Source organism: Pollachius pollachius (assembly GCF_949987615.1).
Source record: "Pollachius pollachius genome assembly, chromosome: 11".
NCBI lineage: Eukaryota > Metazoa > Chordata > Actinopteri > Gadiformes > Gadidae > Pollachius > Pollachius pollachius.
In genome coordinates this window covers 5,415,054-5,436,020 of record NC_136944.1, presented here as the reverse complement: position 1 = coordinate 5,436,020, position 20,967 = coordinate 5,415,054, and the positions used below count along the sequence as shown (strand labels likewise).

The window sequence follows — 20,967 nt, the reverse complement described above, 5'->3', positions numbered from 1 at the left end:
GCAGTTGTAGGCGTAAACACTACAGCAGTGCGGTGGTTGGCGTAAACACTTTACAGCAGTGCAGTGGTTGGCGTAAACACTTTACAGCAGTGCAGTGGTTGGCGTAAACACTTTACAGCAGTGCAGCGGTGGGTGTTCACACTGTACAGTGGTCGGCGTACACTCTTTACATCAGTGCAGTGGTCAGGGTTCACACTTTACAGCAATTTAGTGGTCAGAGTTCACACTTTACAGCAGTGCTGTGGTCGGGGTTCACACTTTACAGCGGTGCAGTGGTCGGGGTTCACACTTTACAGCAGTTTAGTGGTCAGGGTTCACAGTTTACAGCAGTACAAGGGTCAGGGTTCACACTTTACAGCAGTGCAGTGGTCGGGGTTCACACTTTACAGCAATTAAGTGGTCAGGGTTCACACTTTACAGCAGTGCAGTGGTGGTCGTACACATGTTACAGCACTGCTGTGGTCGGCGCACTTTACAGCAGTGCTGTGGTCGGCGTACACAATTTAAAGCAGTTCGATGCATGTGATGCTTGAGGTAAAGTGGCGCTAATGAAGGCAGTGCTAGCTAGCATAATTTAATCTAGAAACTCGTGCTGCATCACTGGGTCTCCCCACAAGGTGCGACGGTCACTCACGTGGGCCTGCTCGCCCCCCCCTGTGCCACATGGGAACACTTTGTTAAGTAACCAAGAACAGAGCTGCGTTACACCTGTTTACTGCTCTAGGGGAGCTTGAGGGTGAACATGATTTTTTTTTTCCTGTGGCCAAAGCTATTCTCTGCCTTTTTCAGTGTCATCACTGTCTGTCAGTGGCTCCCTTTGACCACTAGATGGAGCACTTGGCACACACCACACACACACATAGAAGTCGTTTTTCCATTCATTTGATCTACGCCTCTCTCCCCCCACTCGTTGCTTAAATGGTCATGTCCTCCGCAGTGACCGTGTGCACTTGCAGCTGTCCCTGATCCATTCATTCTCATAGAGACAAACAACATAACTACACTCCTAAAACAACACCAGTAGCCACTTACTCTCTTGGAGTACTAAGATAAGTCATTGAGGACGACCTCTCCTGCTGGCAAATGGACTCCATGTAGGAAATATTGATTGGTGGAGAACAGTGGTCTCTCTCTCGCTCGCTTTTTTCCCCCCCACACCCACAGGTTTGCCCCTATGGCCCTCCGTTTAGTGCCTTTGAGCAAGGTGTCTCAACCCTAGCCAGCAGCACAAATATCCAATGTGTGGTTGTATAGTGTGTTTGTCGTCTCGGTTGGTATTTGTAGAAGCAGGCTGTAGCAGGAGTGATCCCAGGTGTGTCTTATCGATGATTTAATGTTGTAACCTTTGAGTTGAGACTTCAGAGCCACTCAACATGTCGGTCCATCGCTCAGATATGGCTTCCTTCACTACAGGCATTGAGTCCTTCCCCCAGAGGAGAGTTTGGTTTCATGAATGTATTTTTAAAATGTAGACTACATTAAAAACAGAGCTATTTACCTGCTGCCTGTTGTTCTTTAAGCACTTTAAACACTGGCTCGTACTGACTGAATGTTCGTTGTTTATTTTTCCCCTTTTCTGCTTGCTCAGTCTTGATGGTGATGACTTCAAATCGAAAGATAAGCCCCCCTCTTGTGTTTAACATTTCCGCAGTAAAGCTTTTGTTATTTTATGTCAAAATCGAATAATAATCTAGAATTGTTATTGATTTAGGCCTGTCGCAGTGGGCATCAATTATACAAAAGATCAGATGACAGCGTTAGCCTTTTGGGTCCTCAAACTGTCACTGCTTTGACTTCCAAAAGATGTTATGTTAAAAAGGGGCATTGAACTGAAAAGCTTTTTTTATTTTTTTATTTTAAACAGAGTCATGTCTTATGGGATCTTCCACATTGTAGTGTATGTAATTGCCGGACACGTATAGTATAACGCCATGGCGTGCAAATGTATGGAGCTGGTTCTGTGCACCGATGGATTTGGATGTTTGTGTATGAGAGAGGGTAATGCGACCGAGAGAGACACTTATTGCACTATAACGGCACGGTGTGCATCGCATTTCATATTCAACATCGCTCATCATAACGCTCATGCACGACAGAGGTACTAAAAAAGTTTCAAAGTTGCCGTGAGTCGTAACCCTACTTCCTTTATTTTTAATTTGTTTTATGTTTGGATTCAAACTGTAATGCACATAGACACTTTAAGATATTACAGGTAAAAGTTAAATATTAAAGGACATATTATTGATTTGCGTGTGTTTTCACAGAGTGCATCGCTACATTATATTACATCAACAAATTAAACCTTAAATATACCATATCTACTTCATCAATATGAAAACTGAGTAGAGAATCAAAAGATTCCCTTAAGAATGCGTGTGACTCTGTCGGGCCGGCTCCGGAGATACTGCCGCAGAGATGCAGGTTTGGAACGCGGCCAATCACGGACGATCTGCCGGTCAGCAACGCTGCAGACGCATGTTGAGGAAGGCGTTACCCTAACCTTCACACGTGTGACGGGCACGGCAGAGTCGATTGAAAGACGACTTTGGTGTATGTCGCTGAAGCCGCTGAGTGGAGGCTGGAGTTACTGCCCTTGTTGAACGCCGTCTGCCGCTGCGTGGAAGAGTTACCTGCGTGTCTCACTGCGCCCTTTGCAACGCAATCTGGCAGTAAGCGGGGACGGCTGTGCAAACAGAAGGATTGACACACACACACACACACACACACACACACACGGTTCTACCCTTGGCGGCCCAGAGGATGCGGGCTCTGAATGCTAATTCGTCCAGCAGCAGCCCTCCAAACCCCCCCCACTCCCCCACCTGATATCCCACCCAACACGTCCCACCCCCTGCAGTTCAGAGCTTTGTTCTAATCAGTGCACCGCCTGTTCCATTCATCTTTACCTCCTCAGAATGACTTTCCCCTAAATGCCATTCCCTCTGCTTGAGGAAATGGCAGGCAACTGTCCCATTCTGTAGAGTTTGGTAGTGGGTTTGCGAAAGGCCATGCTACTGCTAGCCAGTTTCAGGTGGTCGCTAATAAGGAAAGTGCTGCAATCTCTTTCTGATAATTTCCACGTATGAGGGGGACACACTCAAATTCCGTTTGCCTGTGGTTCCGATCGATATCAGAGTTGTCATGTGAGCAGTGAGTGGAGTATTGCTTATTGGATTCCGGATTCTTGGTTAAAACTGAGAGGATTGGCTTTCGAGGCGTGCTGCTCTCAATGGGAAGTTTGTTATATTATGTTTATTCCCATGATTTTTTTGTTGAATGCAATTTAACGAAAAGATGACATGAAGAGGGAATCCTATAATTTGTACAAAGACCATACCAAGAGTACCCTTGTGGTTTGCTGTTAGATGAGATTGAGGTAATGGTTCTGGTCCCTGTTGAACAGAAGACCTCCCGCGTGGGTCTGCTGAGTACTTTGAGGCTGTGACAAAGAGCACCTCAGCTGAACCGGACTTGTCATGTAAAACTCTTAACTAGGGCTTGTTCCAAATTGTCTTCTAGAATGAATAATTGATCCAATAGTGTCTCAACCGTCAAATGTAATACCTGCAGTGCATACAATCTTGAGCCCGTCCTTGACCTCTATTCTCTTCTGCATCTGGGCCACCATATGTTTAGAAAATATTTTGGTCACACTTATTTTAACCTCTTCAACCCTATGCCATTTTTCTTTTTTTTACTAAAAGGGCTTCTACGTGTTCTAAGTGTTTTTTTGGGGGAATTCTTCCATTAACAGACTACATCTTACCTTAGCTCCAGGTTATGATTAATTTTTCAATCTGACCAATGGCCAGACCACCACATTATACCCCCCACCTATTGGCCATCCATTCTCAACTCCCCAGCCACACAGGTGGCTCTCCTATTGGTCAGGGTCAGTCTGGGGGCGGGCCCTGTGATGGATCGGGCCGTGGACTAAGCGCCACCTGGCCTCAGACCTCCCCACCGCGGCGAGCAGCCATCATTTGTTTGGTGGGGGGGGGGGGGGTGGTGGTGTGTTCTCAGGTAAAGGAGGGGTATTAGTTAGGGCGGCTGACAGACCCTGCTGCACAATCGGCATCCTGGCCCTGCAATCGCTTTCTGAGACCATCAGGGTGGGGGAGAAATGGGGGGAGGCATACAGTCTTCCCTTATCTCCCCCAGTGGAGCTAATGGACCCGGGCTACAGGCTGCAGCATGGAGACATGTTTGAGTCCCCAAGGGATGTCCTGAACCAACTGGAAATGTGAAACTAACCAACCGCAAATATGAGTTTCAAATGAGTCTAGCTCTTTATTATTGTGCCTTTTTGCAGTCCGTTCTTCCTGGGTTGTCTTAAAATGTTATAATGTCATAGCAGATATTTACTGCTGGGTGTCAAGCTGGGTTTAACTGTGCTCACGTGTCTGTGATTAGCTTCCCATGGACGAATAACGGCGGAGCAATCGGTTTGCTCCACATAACGTCTCGTTATGAAAACTCCTTTCTAATTGGCTCTCCTCTTAATTTCCTTGGTGTTAATGAATGGCTGTGTGTGTGTGTGTGTGTATGTGTGCGCAAACATGGTTAGTGTTTACCTCAAAGGGGCAAATCATTGAAGACTTCTTCGCTGTAAAGAATTGGAAGTGCTAATAGATGCACGTCTCTACGCAGTGTGTAGGGGGTAGCGCACGCACACACACACGTAATGAATCCATTAATGAGTGCTTCTTGTCGTGCCTGTGGTGATGTGACAGAACGGTAAGACTGGTCTGGCGGGAGGCTTTATCACTCCGTGATATGGACCTGACACTCCTTTATCCATCACAATCTGCCGCTTGGCAGCCGCCTGCTAAACCAGGCCCGATGGTTTCGGGGTGTCACGACGTGTGATCCCGTTGGCTGGCCCCGGTGGGCCATGATGGATTACAACCCAAAGTACACAGTCTTCGGATAGGCGGCGTTAGAAAGACTCCTCGTCGTTTTCTGTTTTTTAAGGATGTCTTAAAAGGGAATTTTACATTCATGAAACGCTTTAAATTGGATATATATGGAAATGTTGTAATTTAACATAAACAATGAGAAGTAGAGGGTAGGACAGTCTGAGGGATGATTCCTACTATATTAAAACTTGGGCGGTTTTGCAAGGAAGAAGGAAGGAAGTGATGCCTAAGCACGGTATTTATGATAATGTCTAACAAAGACTCGGAGCTTCAACCCCATGGAGCTTCAACCCCAGCGCTGAATGCATGAGTTTGAGCTGGCTTAAATTCGTATACCATTAGCCGCCAAAGGGGCCAGTAATGAGAAGGAATATCATATTCTTACACATAGTACGTTTAACTGTTGATTGGCATTGTGTCTGGGCTCATCTTAGCTCTGGAGGTACAGCGTTTTGTAACCGGCATGTTGCTAGTTTGATCCCCAACTCCTGCTAGTGGAGAGTCAAGGTGTCCCTGAGCAATAATAATAATGGATTGAATTCATATAGCGCTTTTCTAGACACTCAAAGACGCTTTACATTGAAGGGGGGACCTCACTTACCACCACCAGTGTGTAGCACCCACTTGGGCGATGCACAGCAGCCAATCTGCGCTAGAACGCTCACCACACACCAGCTTGTGGTGGAGAGTAAGGGAATTAATGAGTCAGCCAATTATACAGGAGGACGATTAGGGGGCCAAATTGAATGAGCCTGGTTGGGCCAGGACACCGGGAAACCCCTACTCTTTGCGATAAGTTCCCTGGGATCTTTTATGACCTCAGTGAGTCAAGACCTCAGTTTTACGTCTCCTTCGAAGGACGGCGCCTTCCACAGCACAGTGTCCCCGTCACTGCACTGGGGCATCGGGATTGATGTTTAGGCCAGGGGGAAGGGTGCCACCTATTGGCCACCACCCAACACCACTTACAGCACCTGGTATTCCCAGGCGGTCTCCCATCCAAGCACCAACCAGGCCCGACCCTGCTTAGCTTCCGAGATCAGACGAGATCGGGCGTGTTCAGGGTGGTATGGCCTACAGCACTTACAGCAAGACCCCTTACTCATGGTTTCTCAACGGGGGCGGTACCGTCCCCTGGGGGGCATTCACACGACATAGGGGGGCGCTAGGAACGTGATTTTTTTGGGGAGGATTTTAAGGTTTCATGGTTTTCAAAATTTTTTGATGAAAAATAGGCTACCTGAAATAAATACTATGACTATTTTCATTTATTGGTTTCTAACCCCTCTACCGTCTCAGCTACTTTTTACTGTCTATGCGCAGTGGAACAGTGGTCATACAGCACGGTTCGGTCCTGGACACGCCCGGACTCCCGTTACATCAGCTATCATCATGATCTCTATCGCAGATAAACATAACCCAAGTTTGCGGGTTAACAGTTCAATAACCAACACAACACAATCAAACATGGGAAAAAAAAAATAAAAATTTTTTTGTTTCATAGCCCGTTTTCCTCCTTCCTCTTGCTGTTGTTAGGTTCCAGCTGCTCTGAGCGTAGTCTCCACGAAAAGACCGTTGCATTTCAAATACAAAATATATAGGCCTAATTAGGCCTCTGGACGCGATCTGTTTTCGCGGTGCCCACGTTGCCCGGGCCGCGGTGCCCGTGGTTCCAGGGCTGCGTTGCCTGGGCCGCTGTCACGGTGCCCGCGGTTCCCGGGCAATTCATTCATTGACGGGGCACGGCGGGAGGCGCGGGAGTGCCGTGCCCGCGGCTCCCGGGCCGCGGTGCCCGCATTGCCCGGGCTGCTGTCACGGTGCCCGCAGTTCCAGGGCCATTCATTCATTCACGGGGCCCGCGGAAGACGCGGGAGTGCCGTGGCCGCGCTCGCGCTCACGGTGCCCACGGTTCCCGGGCCATTCATTCATTCGTTCACGGGGCACGGCGGGAGTGCCGTGGCCACGGCCGCGGTGCCCAAGGTCACGGTGCCCGGGCCGCGGGGTGCCGCGGCCGCGGCACGACGGGAGACGTGGCAGCCGGGAGTCGCGGGAGTGCCCGCACCGCGGTCGTGGTGAATGAATGTTCAATCCAACTATTTCTTCCTCAACTCTTCTTTCTTGGCCAATAGATCTCTCTCTCTCTCTCTCTCCCCCCTGTGTCGCTCTGGAAGTTTAATTGGGTTCATTACAGTGATGGACAGTGCTGTTAGCCAATCAGAGGGGAGACATTTGCATGTTATGAATATTCATTAATATTTATTCATATGTTTTTCACCAAAACCGACTCAGAGGGCATTCGTTGCTATTAGTGACCACCGCAAAATCAATGAAAACCGATGCAATGACACCTTTAAGCAATATAACACAAGTGTGAGTGGGGTTGTTAGTGTATTTAATTAATTTTTATGGGGGGGGGGGGGGGGGTGCCAGAGGATCAGGGTAAGGTCAAGGGGGCGTTTGCTCAAAAAAGGTTGAGAACCACTGCCCTAACTCCTCTTGACGAGCCGGCTGTCACCCTGCATGACTCCGCCATCGGTGTGAGAATGTGTATGAATAGTTGTGGGTCACTTTGGATAAAGGCTGCTAAATGCCCTAAATGTCAATGTATCTGGATGTTATTGGTTCTGGCCCTGCTCTCCTGACCCTTCGTCTCTTCTCCTCCTTCCAGTGGGTGTGAACATGTTCTACATCTGCATCATCGTCTACCTGTACGGAGACCTGGCCATCTACGCTGCCGCAGTGCCCATCTCCCTCATGGAGGTCGCCTGGTAATACCCAGCACTCTGTCGTCATTATGTATTGTGATATAATACCTACCCCTTTGATTGAACCAATACTATTATAGACAGGACTATACAGTCTATATGCATATGTGTGAAGGTAAGACACGCGTTACGTTAGGGCGGCATGTGGCTAAGGAGGCGGAGCAGGATGGTTGGTTACCGGAAGGTTGCTAGTCAACCCCCCGGCTCCTCCTAGCTTAGTGTCGAGGTGTCCCTGAGCAAGACGCCTCACCCTGACTGCTCCCGGCGAGCTGGCTGTCACCCTGCGTGGTCGACGCCGTCGTAGGCGTGTGAGTGTGTGCATGAACGGGTGAATGTTAGGCCATATTGTAAAGCGCTTTGAGTGACCACTGGTTAGAAAAACGCTGTGTAAATGTACTACATTTACCATTTACATTTACTTGGATTTTGTACTACCATTTACTGTTACTAAATACTCTCGCAGTGATTTTTGATAAAGGCAAAATGGCTGGGGTTAGGCATCTTGCTCAAGGGTGCCTAAGGTCACTTATACAAAGCGAATATGCATGTGCAGTACGCAGACTTGACACATTGAGTGTGGCAGACAGTGAGTCCCTAAACCTCCCCATCACCCTCCCCTCAAGAGAAGGAAGAGCAATAATGTGTTTGGCCGCGGGACCGGTGGAGGCTTGGTTTCAGGCCTTCCATTTCCACTTATTGGAAGTGGACGAGGCGCCAATAAAGGATTTCATAAAGATGGAAGTGGCCCTAGGAGTTAAAAAACAACAACCCACAGAAGTAGCAGGGGAAAGATGCTTGTTTCAGTGGCAGTGTGTGGAGTTCCACACTGAAATATTCACAAAATATAAACACAATGATTTGATTTGTTTTTTCTTGTTCATCTTGGTTTTGTATCTATTCACGAATACTGGCAATAAAGCCTTATATATCCAAGTTATCACCCCAGCCACAACCTATGTTATATTTATGATGTTATTCTATGCATAATGAGAGGTAAAGCATGGGTCAAGAAGTAAAAAAAAAAAAGGGGGTCATGTGGACATGAAAGGGCCACCATTTCCCCATAAGTCCTCTAAACAGCTGTGTGTTTGTTCTCTGCAGTGGAAACCACTCGTGCAGTGCTGGCACTGTGAAGTACAACGACACCGACCTCTGCTGGGGCCCCGTCACCAGGAACGACGCCTACAGGGTTTTCTTGGTGAGTTTTGGCCCATCTTTCTACATACCTCCATCCCTCCTTTATCTCTGTCCCTCTGTATCTCCACCCCCCTAATCAGTCGATACCACCCTTCCTCTCTTCATCCACCCTGCTATCACTCTGTTCCACTCGTTCTCCAGCCCTCTATTCTCAGCCTTCTCTTCTAGCCCTATCATCTCCTGTCCATCTATATCAGGGGTCAGCAACCTTTTCAACATGCAGTGCCAGTTTGACATTTTCTCGTTAATGAGTGTGCCTTAAGCAACAATATATTAAATATTAAGCTGAATTATGACACAGCGACCAAAAACATTTTCAGAAGACCTTGAATTGTATTATTTCCATATAGCCCACAATCATGCATCAACATTTTAAATGTTTTTTTTGTTGTTATATTTGCTACATGGGCTTACAAATTATAATTACATCTGTCCCACCTTAAAACACCACTTTCAGAAACCCATTCAAAAACATATTTGCACTGTGAGAAATGTAAAAAACGAGAATATATGAGAATGCTGGAACCATCCACATCAATATCTTTAACATGTACAGCTTTGCAAAACCATGTGAAGGCGATGCATACAGGCCACTTGCAACAGTATTTTAAACATTTTCTTCTCTATTACTCACAACATAGGTTTAAAAACTATTAATTGATCCCATTTCAGAACACTGCTTTCAGTAACTCATTTAATCATATTTGCACTGGGAGGAAATGCCCAAAACAGAATTAAGTGCAACAAAAATCTGTATTAATAATTATGCTGCCGTATTGTGCAGTGAAATATTTTAATAATAATAATAAAATAAGATTATTATTTTTTACTGGCACGCGTGCCTAGGGTTGCCGACCCCTGATCTGTAGCACTTTCCCTCTTCCTTTGTCTGTCCTTTCTTCTTTTGCTCTATCCATCTATCCCTCTACCTCGCCCTTCTCAATCCAACTTTTCTCTTTCCCACCTTTCCTATGCCTCTATTCAATCTATGGCAGACAAGGGACAACGGTGTGTGTTTGTGTGTGTGTGTGTGTGTGTGTGTGTGTGTGTGTGTGTGTGTGTGTGTGTGTGTGTGTTTTACAGTGACATTGATTGATTGGGCTCATCATTCTTTTTTTTCTCTTCTGTTGTGTAAATGGAAAATCTTCCCCTTTATCGATTTTTGGTTTTTCCTTTTTGCCCTTTTATTTTCTACTCAATATACGAGCCAATGAGGTTATGTTTACGATTACATGCGTTTTTCATGCATATTTATGCATGCGATAAATGTGTCATGGATTCCAGTGGTTCTGGACTAACAAGTCTATGGGTTGCGCATTTGGTGCTGAATAATGATTAATTTCTAAATCTGTGTGTACTTAACGACATTGTCATGTTGGACCTGCTCTGTGAAAAGTTTAAATAAATAGTAGGAATGTCACTAATACATTATCTCATCTGACAGGACTGATATATAGGGCCTTTCTCAATCTGCGATCTTCTCTGTACTTTTTTGTTCTTGTGTCCTTGTGAAACGTCATGTTTTGCGGACTAAGTATTCTCCCAATGCACAAGTTAGCATTTCGTAAAGAACAATTGAAAGTATTGCAGCCGAAAAGCTCCATAAGCATCTGGTGGTGTGGGCTAGCGAGCTGCCAGTAATACTTAGACCGCTGGGGCTAACGGGGCAGACGGCAGAGGAAAAGCAGGTCAACAACTGTATAACTCAGGTAATAAATTAAACAACAGAAGCCGTACGAAAGGGGACTGTCGTTATTTTTTTATTGTGAATAGACATAAACTTTTTAGTGTACGGTTGAGGAGTAATCAGATGATCTTCAATTGTTATTGGTGATAAAGCCCTAGGGATATTGTGCAATACCAGCAAGAACGCATCGTCTCAAACTGTCAACAGCGTCCTGCGTGCTCGTGATCTTGCAAGGTCGTACTTCCAAGTAGGAGTAGCAAGTACGTTCTCCCCAAGAACATAAGTCGGTTCTGTGCATTCTTGGCATTGATAAAGGCCCATATTCATTTAAATTGCCCGCTTAAGGATAAATGTCATTGGCTGACACTCACTGATGTTGTGGCCTTCCTATCAGTCGATTGGTTGGATTTTATTTAGATTATATTTGACATATTGACATATTTTGGACATATTTTCTTTTACATACACTCGCCCAACACTCTCTCTTCTACGGTTTTGTTTTCATGTAGGTAAATAAATCGTAAATAAATCATTGTTTATCGAAATTCGTATTTGCTAGCATGTGGCATGTATCATCTCCACTGTCATTCTGCAATTTTGTTCCCGGGTCAACCCCGGGTTTTGTTCCAGGCCGGGTCAACCTTCCTGACCTCCAAAGAACCCTCTGATTAACCTAAATAATTTAGGGACCCCTTCCAGCCATCCTCCATCTCGTCCACTGTGGCACCAGACAGCCCCCCCACACACACACACACACACACCCCCAGTTTTGGTGGTGGTCAGAGGACAACTACGTATCCCTCGTATTAAAACCCGCACAGGACAGAGTTACAAGGGTTTGGTGAGGCCGCTTTCTAAATCCCCCTCTGTCCAATACGTGTTTATGGTTTTGGCCTTGGCTGTGGTTCAAGTAAACACATTTATTTTGTGGGGGAAATGAGGTGTATCTGCATTTTTGGATGGTGTGTGTCTTCAACAGCCGTGTTTACATCAATTCTCTATCTACTTGGTCTTGTATTGTACTTGTATAGCACTATAATGAATCAGCCCTCTTGGACAGGACAGCGGGGGTATCAATACCGGCCTGAGACGGCTGACCTAACCAAAGAGCTCTGAACACTTGTCCCTAAACAACATTCCTTTACATTGAGCGTAACATCAAACTATTTAACGTCACCCCCTTTCGGTTTCCGTTCACCAGCAGGGCTGATGGAGTTCACCCTCCGTTAACAGCACCATCCCGGATGTAGTTGAGTGTAGTTTCTTTTCTAAAGACCTCCTGAGTACAAGGTGTACTTTGTTTTGCACTCTGCTTGCCTCACGGGATGTGCTTAGCAGACAGCTCTCGGCGTCGGCCTTCAACTGGACCGCTTCCAATAGAAGGACAATCTGTTAAAGTAAGGATTTGGTCTTACTGCTGTCAACTGAATTAATTCATTTTGTGGCCAGAGGCTCAAGAGAATGGGGAAAAAAAAAAACTTCAAAGCCAGGCCTTTGAATCAGACGTCATCGGTTCTCCTTAGAGAGTGTGTGTGCGGTATCTGAGACTTTGAAGGGAACTCTGCATTGCCCTGCATTGTTCCACTATTGCACTATGTCTGCGGTATTGGGGCCGTGCCAGGCTATTAGGCAAGGTTATCTTCTCGCTTGCTCAATATTGATGTTTTCACCCGTCTACGCCATCAGACATCATCCATCTTGGAGATATCTCACAGCTGCCATCGAGCTATGCAGTGTGTCTGTCTCCTACTGTATTTCCTGTTTTTGGAGGGTGTGAGCGTATCGTTTTCATCAGCAGAATGAAGCGCTTCAGCCTAGTAAGTCTTGGCACAGAGTGACTTCCTCCCAGCCTTGCTCTGGCACTGTAGAATAATTATTATCTCAGAGCAGGCTGAAATGGTTCGTAGTCTACTAGTAAAGTGGTGTACCCAGCCTTTTAACACAGCTTCTGTGTGGTAGGGGTTTAGTCGAGGGGTTAGAGTGATGAAAGCCCAGCCTAAAGGTTCTGGATCAGAACCCCAATGTCCGCATTCTACCTGTAGTAGCTTTTTTTGATCCCGATAACTGACCATACTTGTTAATGACATGTGACTAAATTAATGTATTACAAAGAATTCACTTATTATGATCAAACAATCAATTAAATCACTACAGTGTAGCTAGTGCCTCCATCCTTCCTGTGTGCAAGTTATGTGCTGAGAGTTTAAGAATTTGGTTCTGTCTCTATGCCTTGTTTTTATAGAGGGATGCCTTACTCTGGGTGTAGGCATGGGAGTGAGAATGGAGCATACTATATACCAGCTGGAAGCAGAGGGGAGCGATACAGCACCTTACTCTAACCATAACGTCAGTAGAGCTCCGTAAACGAAGTGGAGGGGGAGGATTAAAGTGTAGCTCTCCACAGGCTGTAATCCCTGTGTGGGTGGATGGGTGTCTGAGGGAGAGAAACAGAAAGTGAAAGAGGTGCGGGAGAAGGAGCCATAAAAACAAGACGGGGAAGATGTCACAATCACTCAGGGCGGAGATGTTCACATTGATGGCTTTTTCCTCTCCGACCGTCCCGCTTCCCTCTCTCCTGAATGCCTCATCTCTTTCTAAACTAGGGGTCAGTCACGCCTCTTGGCGCTCTCTGCGGCCACGCGTGGGGCTGAATCACACCTCTGCATCGTTCGGCCTGGCTGCCACGCTTGTAGTTTTTCTGCATTGAGGTCTTGGTCAGTTAGGGGAGGTTTGTCGCAGACGGTTGCCTGCATTGATTGGGCGAACGGTAGGTGAATTGGTCACAGGTTATATTTGAGTGCACATCTTCCTCCGTTTTGATGACTAGTTCTTGATGGAACCTGAGGTCACGAACCGCTGAGAGTATCACTGTTGGTAAAATCTGTGAACAAAAGTTTTGTTTAATCCTCGATTGTCATGGGAATAGATATATTCTGTAGAGTAAGCCAATGTTTTTAATCAAATTTTTATTATTCAAAATTTCAAGTTTAATTGTAATATTTGAAAGATTTTCTAATCGCAAAAGCTCTGGATATTTCCAACCATCGTTTACCCAGCTTATTTGTGTGGTCTTTAATAGAAAGAGACAGTAGTGCTGCCTGGTTAGGGTTAGTATTTACCTACAGCCATAAAACCCTAATCACCAGACAATGGTATAGATTAGACTCTAAAAGAAAAAACCTCAAGACAAACAAACCGTAACTAGACCTGAAGAGCGTACGCACAATGGAGGGGTTCACATTTACTCAGCAGCAGCAATATCAGCATAATCAAACCTTTCTCCAATTGGAAATGGGTCAAGAGGGACTCTGATATCATGATTATTATTCGCTTCAAATGGATCATTGTATCATGTCACAATGGCAACATGACTTGCTGTCCTCACCCTTTTGTGGGTGTAAGCTTTCAGAGATTAAGGATCAATTGACAGAGACTCGACCTCATGTCCAATCCCCTATTCTTTTTTCATTGACTTTGGAACCAGGTCTTCGAAGCCCCTGAGGCCAAGTATCAGTGTACCACATCTCTGTTGAGTTTCCTTTTTTCACTCCGACTCGTCCTCTTCACTGGAGGTTTTTGAGTGATTTATCATAACTGACGTATATATGTAGCTGGCCTTGGCCTTGAGAGAACTTCTCCTGTACGGATTAAGTTCTGCCGACAGCGTGACTTATAGGGGACAGTAGTACTCCCTGGGGTGTGCTTCAGCATTAAACAAGCGAACAAGCCTTGACCTCAATTAAACAGAGAATTTCAATTAGGGCTCCAGAACGAGGCGACTGGGGCTTTGAAGTTGGATTAACCCCCTGTTTGAAAATGACATGTCATTTCACTGTCTAGTTCATTTTTCTCTTTTTGACCGACAAAGTGAGAGAAAAAGTGAGTAAATCGATGTGTTCTGTGAGTGTATATGTGTCCTTTCTTCTCATGCTGCACTGTATGTTAGTTTGACTTCATGCATATGTTGGTGAATTATGAAAGGTTATTTCATTGTTTGTGTGTTTTTTTTTAGATGACCTAGGCAAAGGGATTTAGAGGCACATTATTTTCGGACCGACATTTAGATAAACTCAAAATACGCAATGGGGTACTTGATTCATTTACTTTCCGCGTTCAACTTTAAACTATGACCCCTACATGTTCTGCAACTTGTTGAACTCTACCAATATCAGTTTGTGGTGCTGACCTATAAAGGTAATCATAACCGCAAAATACTCTATACAATTTTTATTCCGTTTTTATTTGTTGATATATGTTCTTGACCTTGGCTGCTGTCTAAGTTTATAGTTGTTTTATTAATTATTGTTTTACTTATTGCTATTCCTTATGTAACATTTAGAATCAGATTTTGAAAAATGTAAAGTCAAGTACAAATCAACAATAAAAGGGTTGAGAGGGTAATAAATACCACAATAAAAAATATGGTTTGTGCAGTATTGGCAATGTCAAATGCATAATTACGCATTACGCTTAATTACAGTACGGTTGAGGGGTTAGGCTTGTAACGTATGCAGATAAATAATTGATTTGTAAATCAAATGACTGGACTGGAGTGAAGTCGAAGCCGTAACTCCAAACAAATCAGCAATGCCAGCGATGCTGAGCGGAACGCTGCACTGTTCAAACTGCTGCCCTGGCTTTGTTTAAAGGAGGCTGTACTGGAACGCATTAACACCAGTTTAATTGACATTCATGGTACCTTGCATGGATGCATACGTTGTTCCCTCTGCTCGTTTGCTGAATTAGTAGTGAGGTACATTCAGAGGTTAGTGTAATGGATGCAGCGCTGGAGAAACCTGAGCGAGAGGGGGAGAGAGACAGAGGGAGGGAGAGAGAGTTCAACTTAAAGAGACGGATGGAGAGAGGGAGGGAGGGAGAGACAGGAAGACGGGGAGAGAGAGAGTTCAACTTAAAGAGACGGATGGAGAGAGGGAGGGAGGGAGAGACAGGAAGACGGGGAGAGAGAGAGTTCAACTTAAACAGAGGGATGGAGAAAGGGAGATGGATAGAGGCGATTAGTTTGTTTGCATTGACCGCAGTACGAGCTGTTACTGTGCCCCCAGTCCAGGTGGTTTATTAACATGGACCACAGCAGGTACAGCCTCTTCTGAACTGAGCACTGTCTCACAGCAGTACCTGACCATAGCAGCAGGGGGTGCCCAATCAAAGCTGCTCATCGGTTCAGACGGGGAAGTTAGATTGGCCATCGGAGGACACTTGGAGGTTGTAGAGGGATGGGTCACGACAACATAGAAGACTTGACAAAATAATCTTGGTAAAATAATCTACATGTATACCAGATTTGAAATTTGGTTTTGTTTTAGACGGGGAGGAACTGATCATAAGTAGAGGCAACAGGGCGGTACGTTTAGATGGATATCAGATACTGAGGGTTACATTTAAATGTTTGTCTTGGATATTATGCAGACATTTTATTTTTTCATCCAAAACTGTCGAGGTCCTTGGATGACAAAGTGGGTAATGAAAAAAGCACAAATGCATGAATTCATCAGAAAGGGTTGGTTTTCAAGGTGTTTCGTTTTGGTATTATATCACACTCACTGTTTTCCCCCCAATATCTCTCTCTGGACGACAGTGTGTCTGTCTTTGTTGTGCAAACAGCGACATAGCGCCATGCTAACACTGGCTCTCTGGGACAAGGACGTTGTAATGCCCTCTCACTTTATGTGCGACCGCGCATGGAGGGGGCGGCGGCAAAGGGAACGTGAATCTCATAACGAGAACCTTTTGAGTCTAACTCGGATTAAAACACGGACAGGCGAACAATAAGACGTCAAAGCGGCCACGCCCTTCAGCCTTGACCTTGAGTGTAAGTTCTCCCGTTGGTCCACCGCGGGGATTAATTGAAGACCCCCCTCCGAGGTCACCGATGGTGGGTTTATCTCATCAGGATAGGTGGTCGGGGGAGGGGTGCAGTGGAGGCCAGCATCCTGGCATGCCCTAACCTATGGAGAATGACAATATATACCTAATTGAGCTTTTTCATTCAGGGGCCCCACGGAGGATTGATGGGTGTGCTTTGTGTTGGGGCTGCAATGAGCGTAATTGGTGGGAGCACTTTGGTGGGGTGGGTGGAGCTCTGTGTCCTGGTTCTTTATGCACCGGCTCCTCCCACTCCCTCCCATTGGTCCAAATGAAGGGCGGTATAAAAATCATCGTCCTCTATTAAATCACGAGCAAATAATGGCTTTTCATTTCCTCCCCGGAAGCCATTGTAAATCTTAACTGCGCCATTGCTTTTAATGTTTTAAGAAGTGTGTGATTGCTGGTGGTGGTGGTGGTGGTAGGGGTAAGGGTGGTGGCGGTGGTGATGGTGGTGTTGGTGGTGGAGGGGTACATATATTATTTTATAATGTATTATCTCTAATGGCAAAAAGCAATAGCGTAAAAGGGCCTCCAGGCCTAATCAGAGGCCCTACGCCAAAAAGTTATCTATTTTATTCTTTAATTTGCACAATTCGGTTTAAACTGATTGCCTGCGCCGAATGATCTTTAATGAGCACCATTATGGTAATCAAAAAGTAACCAAAGTTATGCGCTTAGCACAAAATCAAACGCACAGCTAGCAGTGTTTCTGAGGAACTTCTGCCAGGGCATCTGTGCCTTGAAAACGAGATGGCTTTAAAAACTGGGGACCTCACTTGGCTCTAATGGTAGTGTGGTGGATGCTGTCTCTTAAAGGGGATTGTTAGTGTTTTTTAAGCTACTGTTGACCATCAATGTGTGTAGTGTTGGGATGTCACCGCCTGAAAATACACCAACAGAAAAATATATACAGTAATTTAGAAAAAATATATAATTATACATTGATGTAATGATTGTGACACTAACCGTCATTAAAAAGGTCATGGTGAATGTCATTGCTGGCATCTGCTAATGATTAATATAATTACACAGAATATATTGGAAAGTCGCACAATATTACATAAAGCCCAGTGGAGCCTCAATATGTTAAATTGGTGGACTCCCCCTTTACAATGAAGATGTAGAACCACATTCGTTTAAACAAGCTGTCTTGCCAATCAGAGGGGTCACGGCCAAGGGTTCCCCATCAAATTACCCGGCTAGCGGGGACTTTTAAAGCCCTTTGAAAGTCAGCTGTGACAGAGCACTATACCTGTGGCTGAAGCTGACGTAAAAGCAGCGTTCTCCATAACCCATTAAAGTCACACGAGTGGAACCGCCGTGCGCCCTGCCAAGTCTCTGCGGATGACTTGATGCGCAGCCCACTTTTTGATCAGGAAGTTTGTGTTAACACACCTCTCTGGCCACGCAGTGGATGCAGCCGCCTCTCCTTGTTTGAGTTGATGATTGTGTTTGCTCATCGCCACTCCAGAGGCTGATTCCGTGCCCCGGCAATTAGTTTAAAAGATGTTTATTCAGGTTTGGATTTATTTAGGGTGGTAAAAAAGAAGTGTGATTAAAACCAGCAATCGGCAATGCGTTCCTCCGCAGGGGAATTATTTTCGTTTGATGGCTGTGTTCGCCATGGGGTCTTGTTGTGGAGCTGGATGGGTCATAACGGGAGATGGGGAGAGATGGGATGTGGTTCAGTTAAACTCGATGCTTGTTTGCAATGCATTTCTTGTTTTCATAGCCCCGTGAAGATTTATGCGAAGAGGGTACGGGTGGATATTGGCTATTTACCAAATGCACATTGAGGCTCATCCGTGCCTCAGCTCATCGTACCTTGCGAGTTAAAGCCTGATTGTGTATTGACTACAAATAATGAACATGTACTTTAACGTTAAAGCTTTCCTGTGGGGAAGAGTAAATAACTTCCTTAAATTATAGTCTCCTCCAAAGCAATACTTCGGAAACTTAAAACTAAACACTAGAGAAAATGTACCTGTTTCTGTCTATCTGGGATAAATCGCCATTACCATGTTCATCAGTAGTTAAAAAATATTATTTTACATTTAGGGCATTTAGCAGACACTTTTATCCAAAGTGATATACATTTGTCAGAAGAAGAGAAACGATATATCTCTGTCAATACAGTAAGGATGTTCATAGAAACATGTGCCACGCACTAACAATTGTAAGGTTAACCCATTCCACGTATTCAACAAAGCATTGTTTATATTGTTGTAACAAAGCATATTTATCTTGGCCTTTTACACCTTTTACCATCATTGTTCGACTGAGGACCGTTCCTTTTGATTTGAGATTTGATCCAGTATCTGAGTGGTTTCCGTGCCCTCTTTAAGAACAGACCCCAACAACCTCTTCCTCTATGGTTTGTGTTGTCGTATTAGTGCTCATAGCCATGCACCTCCCAGCCATGTGACAAGTGGTGTCAGTACACACTCCCTCGGTGCATTGCCCTGGAGAGCTCTGGCCAGCCAGCCAGCAGACACATCGACCCCCTCTCTCCCCCTCTCCCCCCCTCGCTCTTCGCCCCCCACCAGGGCTGCCCAACCAGACGGCCAGGCATCACTGGACATCCCATCAACTTCTCCCTCTGACTTTGGTGCGTGCAAGCCATGTCCATGCAGGCAACGGCGTTGTTTATTCATGCTGTGTGTGTGTGTGTGAGTGTGTTTGTGAGAGTGTTTAATATCCTGGGAGTTGTATTCACGCCCGCTTGCTGTGCTCCTGTTGGGCGGCTGTTTGATACAGAGCTGGCTCACACTGAGACCGTGTCTTTGCAGTCCAATGGCCCTCTTCTTCTGCTGCCCGTGGGCGTTGGCCTTCGCCAGCATTGTAATTGGTGTAAATCAACTGAAATGAACGCTTTCCCTGTAGTTCATCTCATCGTGTCCTCCATCGTCTGTTTAATGTGTATTCAATGAGCCCACTGGGCAAGTCTATCGCTGGAGGTGTCTGACTGCCAGCTGACATCTTCTGGGTTTGAAGCGCCAAATGACTTCAGCCTATCTGTAGGAATCTTTGAGCAAACAGCGAACTCCTACCTGCTCCACAATGACTCGTATCTCAATTCACTGTGGATGAAATGTGTTGGCTAAATAGATTGTTTATACTTCTCCTGTTGTAGGTATAGTGTTTTCTAGGGGTTCTGATTAATCAGCCTAGCCTTGGAAAGACGTTTTGAAGTGACTTCCTAGACTAACCTGTCAGTGAGACAGCCTATGTTGGCTCATTGTGTTGGCGCATCTCATCTAATAGCTATTTATGAATTGCTGTACTTGCACAGCTTCCTACACAGTTTATAATTGGATTAATGTGGATATTGCTGCACTTGAAATACTTAAGTGGTTGGATTAATTGTAGGTTATTAAAGGTTGATAGATATCAGCAATTTCTTGAGCCTAAGCCTCATCCGGTTACACCATGAGTAATACGTTTTGGAATGAATGGAACAATTAAACACCTGTGATCGTTCAAGCCTTCCCCGTCTCAGACATTTAAAACATTCTTGGGAATCATTTCTGCTGATTAATTTGGGGTAATTTACTCTTGTGTGTGTGTGTGTGTGTGTGTGTGATGTGTAGAATGTTAATGCTTGTGAATGACTGAATATTTTGAGATTTCGGTCCTTTAGTTTTACATCCTAGCGGTCGGCTTGATGAAGATTTATTACAAAGGGTGATTCATGTTTGATGTGGTAGAATCTGATTGTGGTTCAATAAAACAACCCAACACAACCCATTCTATCAACACAAGTCCTTTTACCACACAGCCCATCTAACAACTTAACACAACACATTCCATGATAACATAACGCAACGCACATGCTGCAGACAGCTTCCATACATTTGATTTATTACCACCACTGCCCGCCCTTCTCCCTATCTTATCTCTCTCCTTAGCGCACACACACACACACACACACACACACACACACACACACACACACACACACACACACACACACACACACACACACACACACACACACGGGTTGAAAGATATCTCATGGGCTTCTGTGGCCTATTTCGTGCCATTATAATTCTGGATAATTCCCACCACCACATTCAGCAGTCTTATCTTGTTCCTAACAAACACTATGGTGAATGATATACTGCTTTTTAAGTGGCTGTAATGCTAATGTATTCTGCATCCCTATCATGTATTCTCTATTATCCATAAAAATGCCAAAAGCCATTTATGTATGACTATAGGCATTGTCTTCATGAGAATACATGGATTAATTATACCTTCACCTTTATTCATCTCCTTCAAAATATGATAACCTGTCATGAATAGATAAACATATTCACTTTGTATCTTTGGATAACTGCCCAATGACTTGCATCCTCCTCTCTGCTGGCATCCAGCTGCGATTGGCACGCGTTGCTTACAGTTTGTCTCTGGTACTGTCGTCACGGCGACCGTCCGTCACCGCCGCGTCTTAACTGTGAGGGGATGGAGTGGGTTTGGCCCCTGACGAATGGCCGCCCAGTCCCCTGAGGGA

The 20,967-nt window shown here is 45.2% G+C and overlaps 1 protein-coding gene across 1 annotated transcript in view; it reads left to right on the top strand.

Moving 5' to 3' along the window:
* The window catches only part of tmem104 (transmembrane protein 104), a 54,488-nt gene that overhangs the window by 6,868 nt on the left and 26,653 nt on the right, over positions 1–20,967 (top strand). The window contains exons 7-8 of the mRNA XM_079745760.1: positions 7,588–7,687; positions 8,786–8,882. Coding sequence (XP_079601886.1) covers positions 7,588–7,687; positions 8,786–8,882 — 197 coding nt within the window. The remainder of the gene's footprint in view (positions 1–7,587; positions 7,688–8,785; positions 8,883–20,967) is intronic.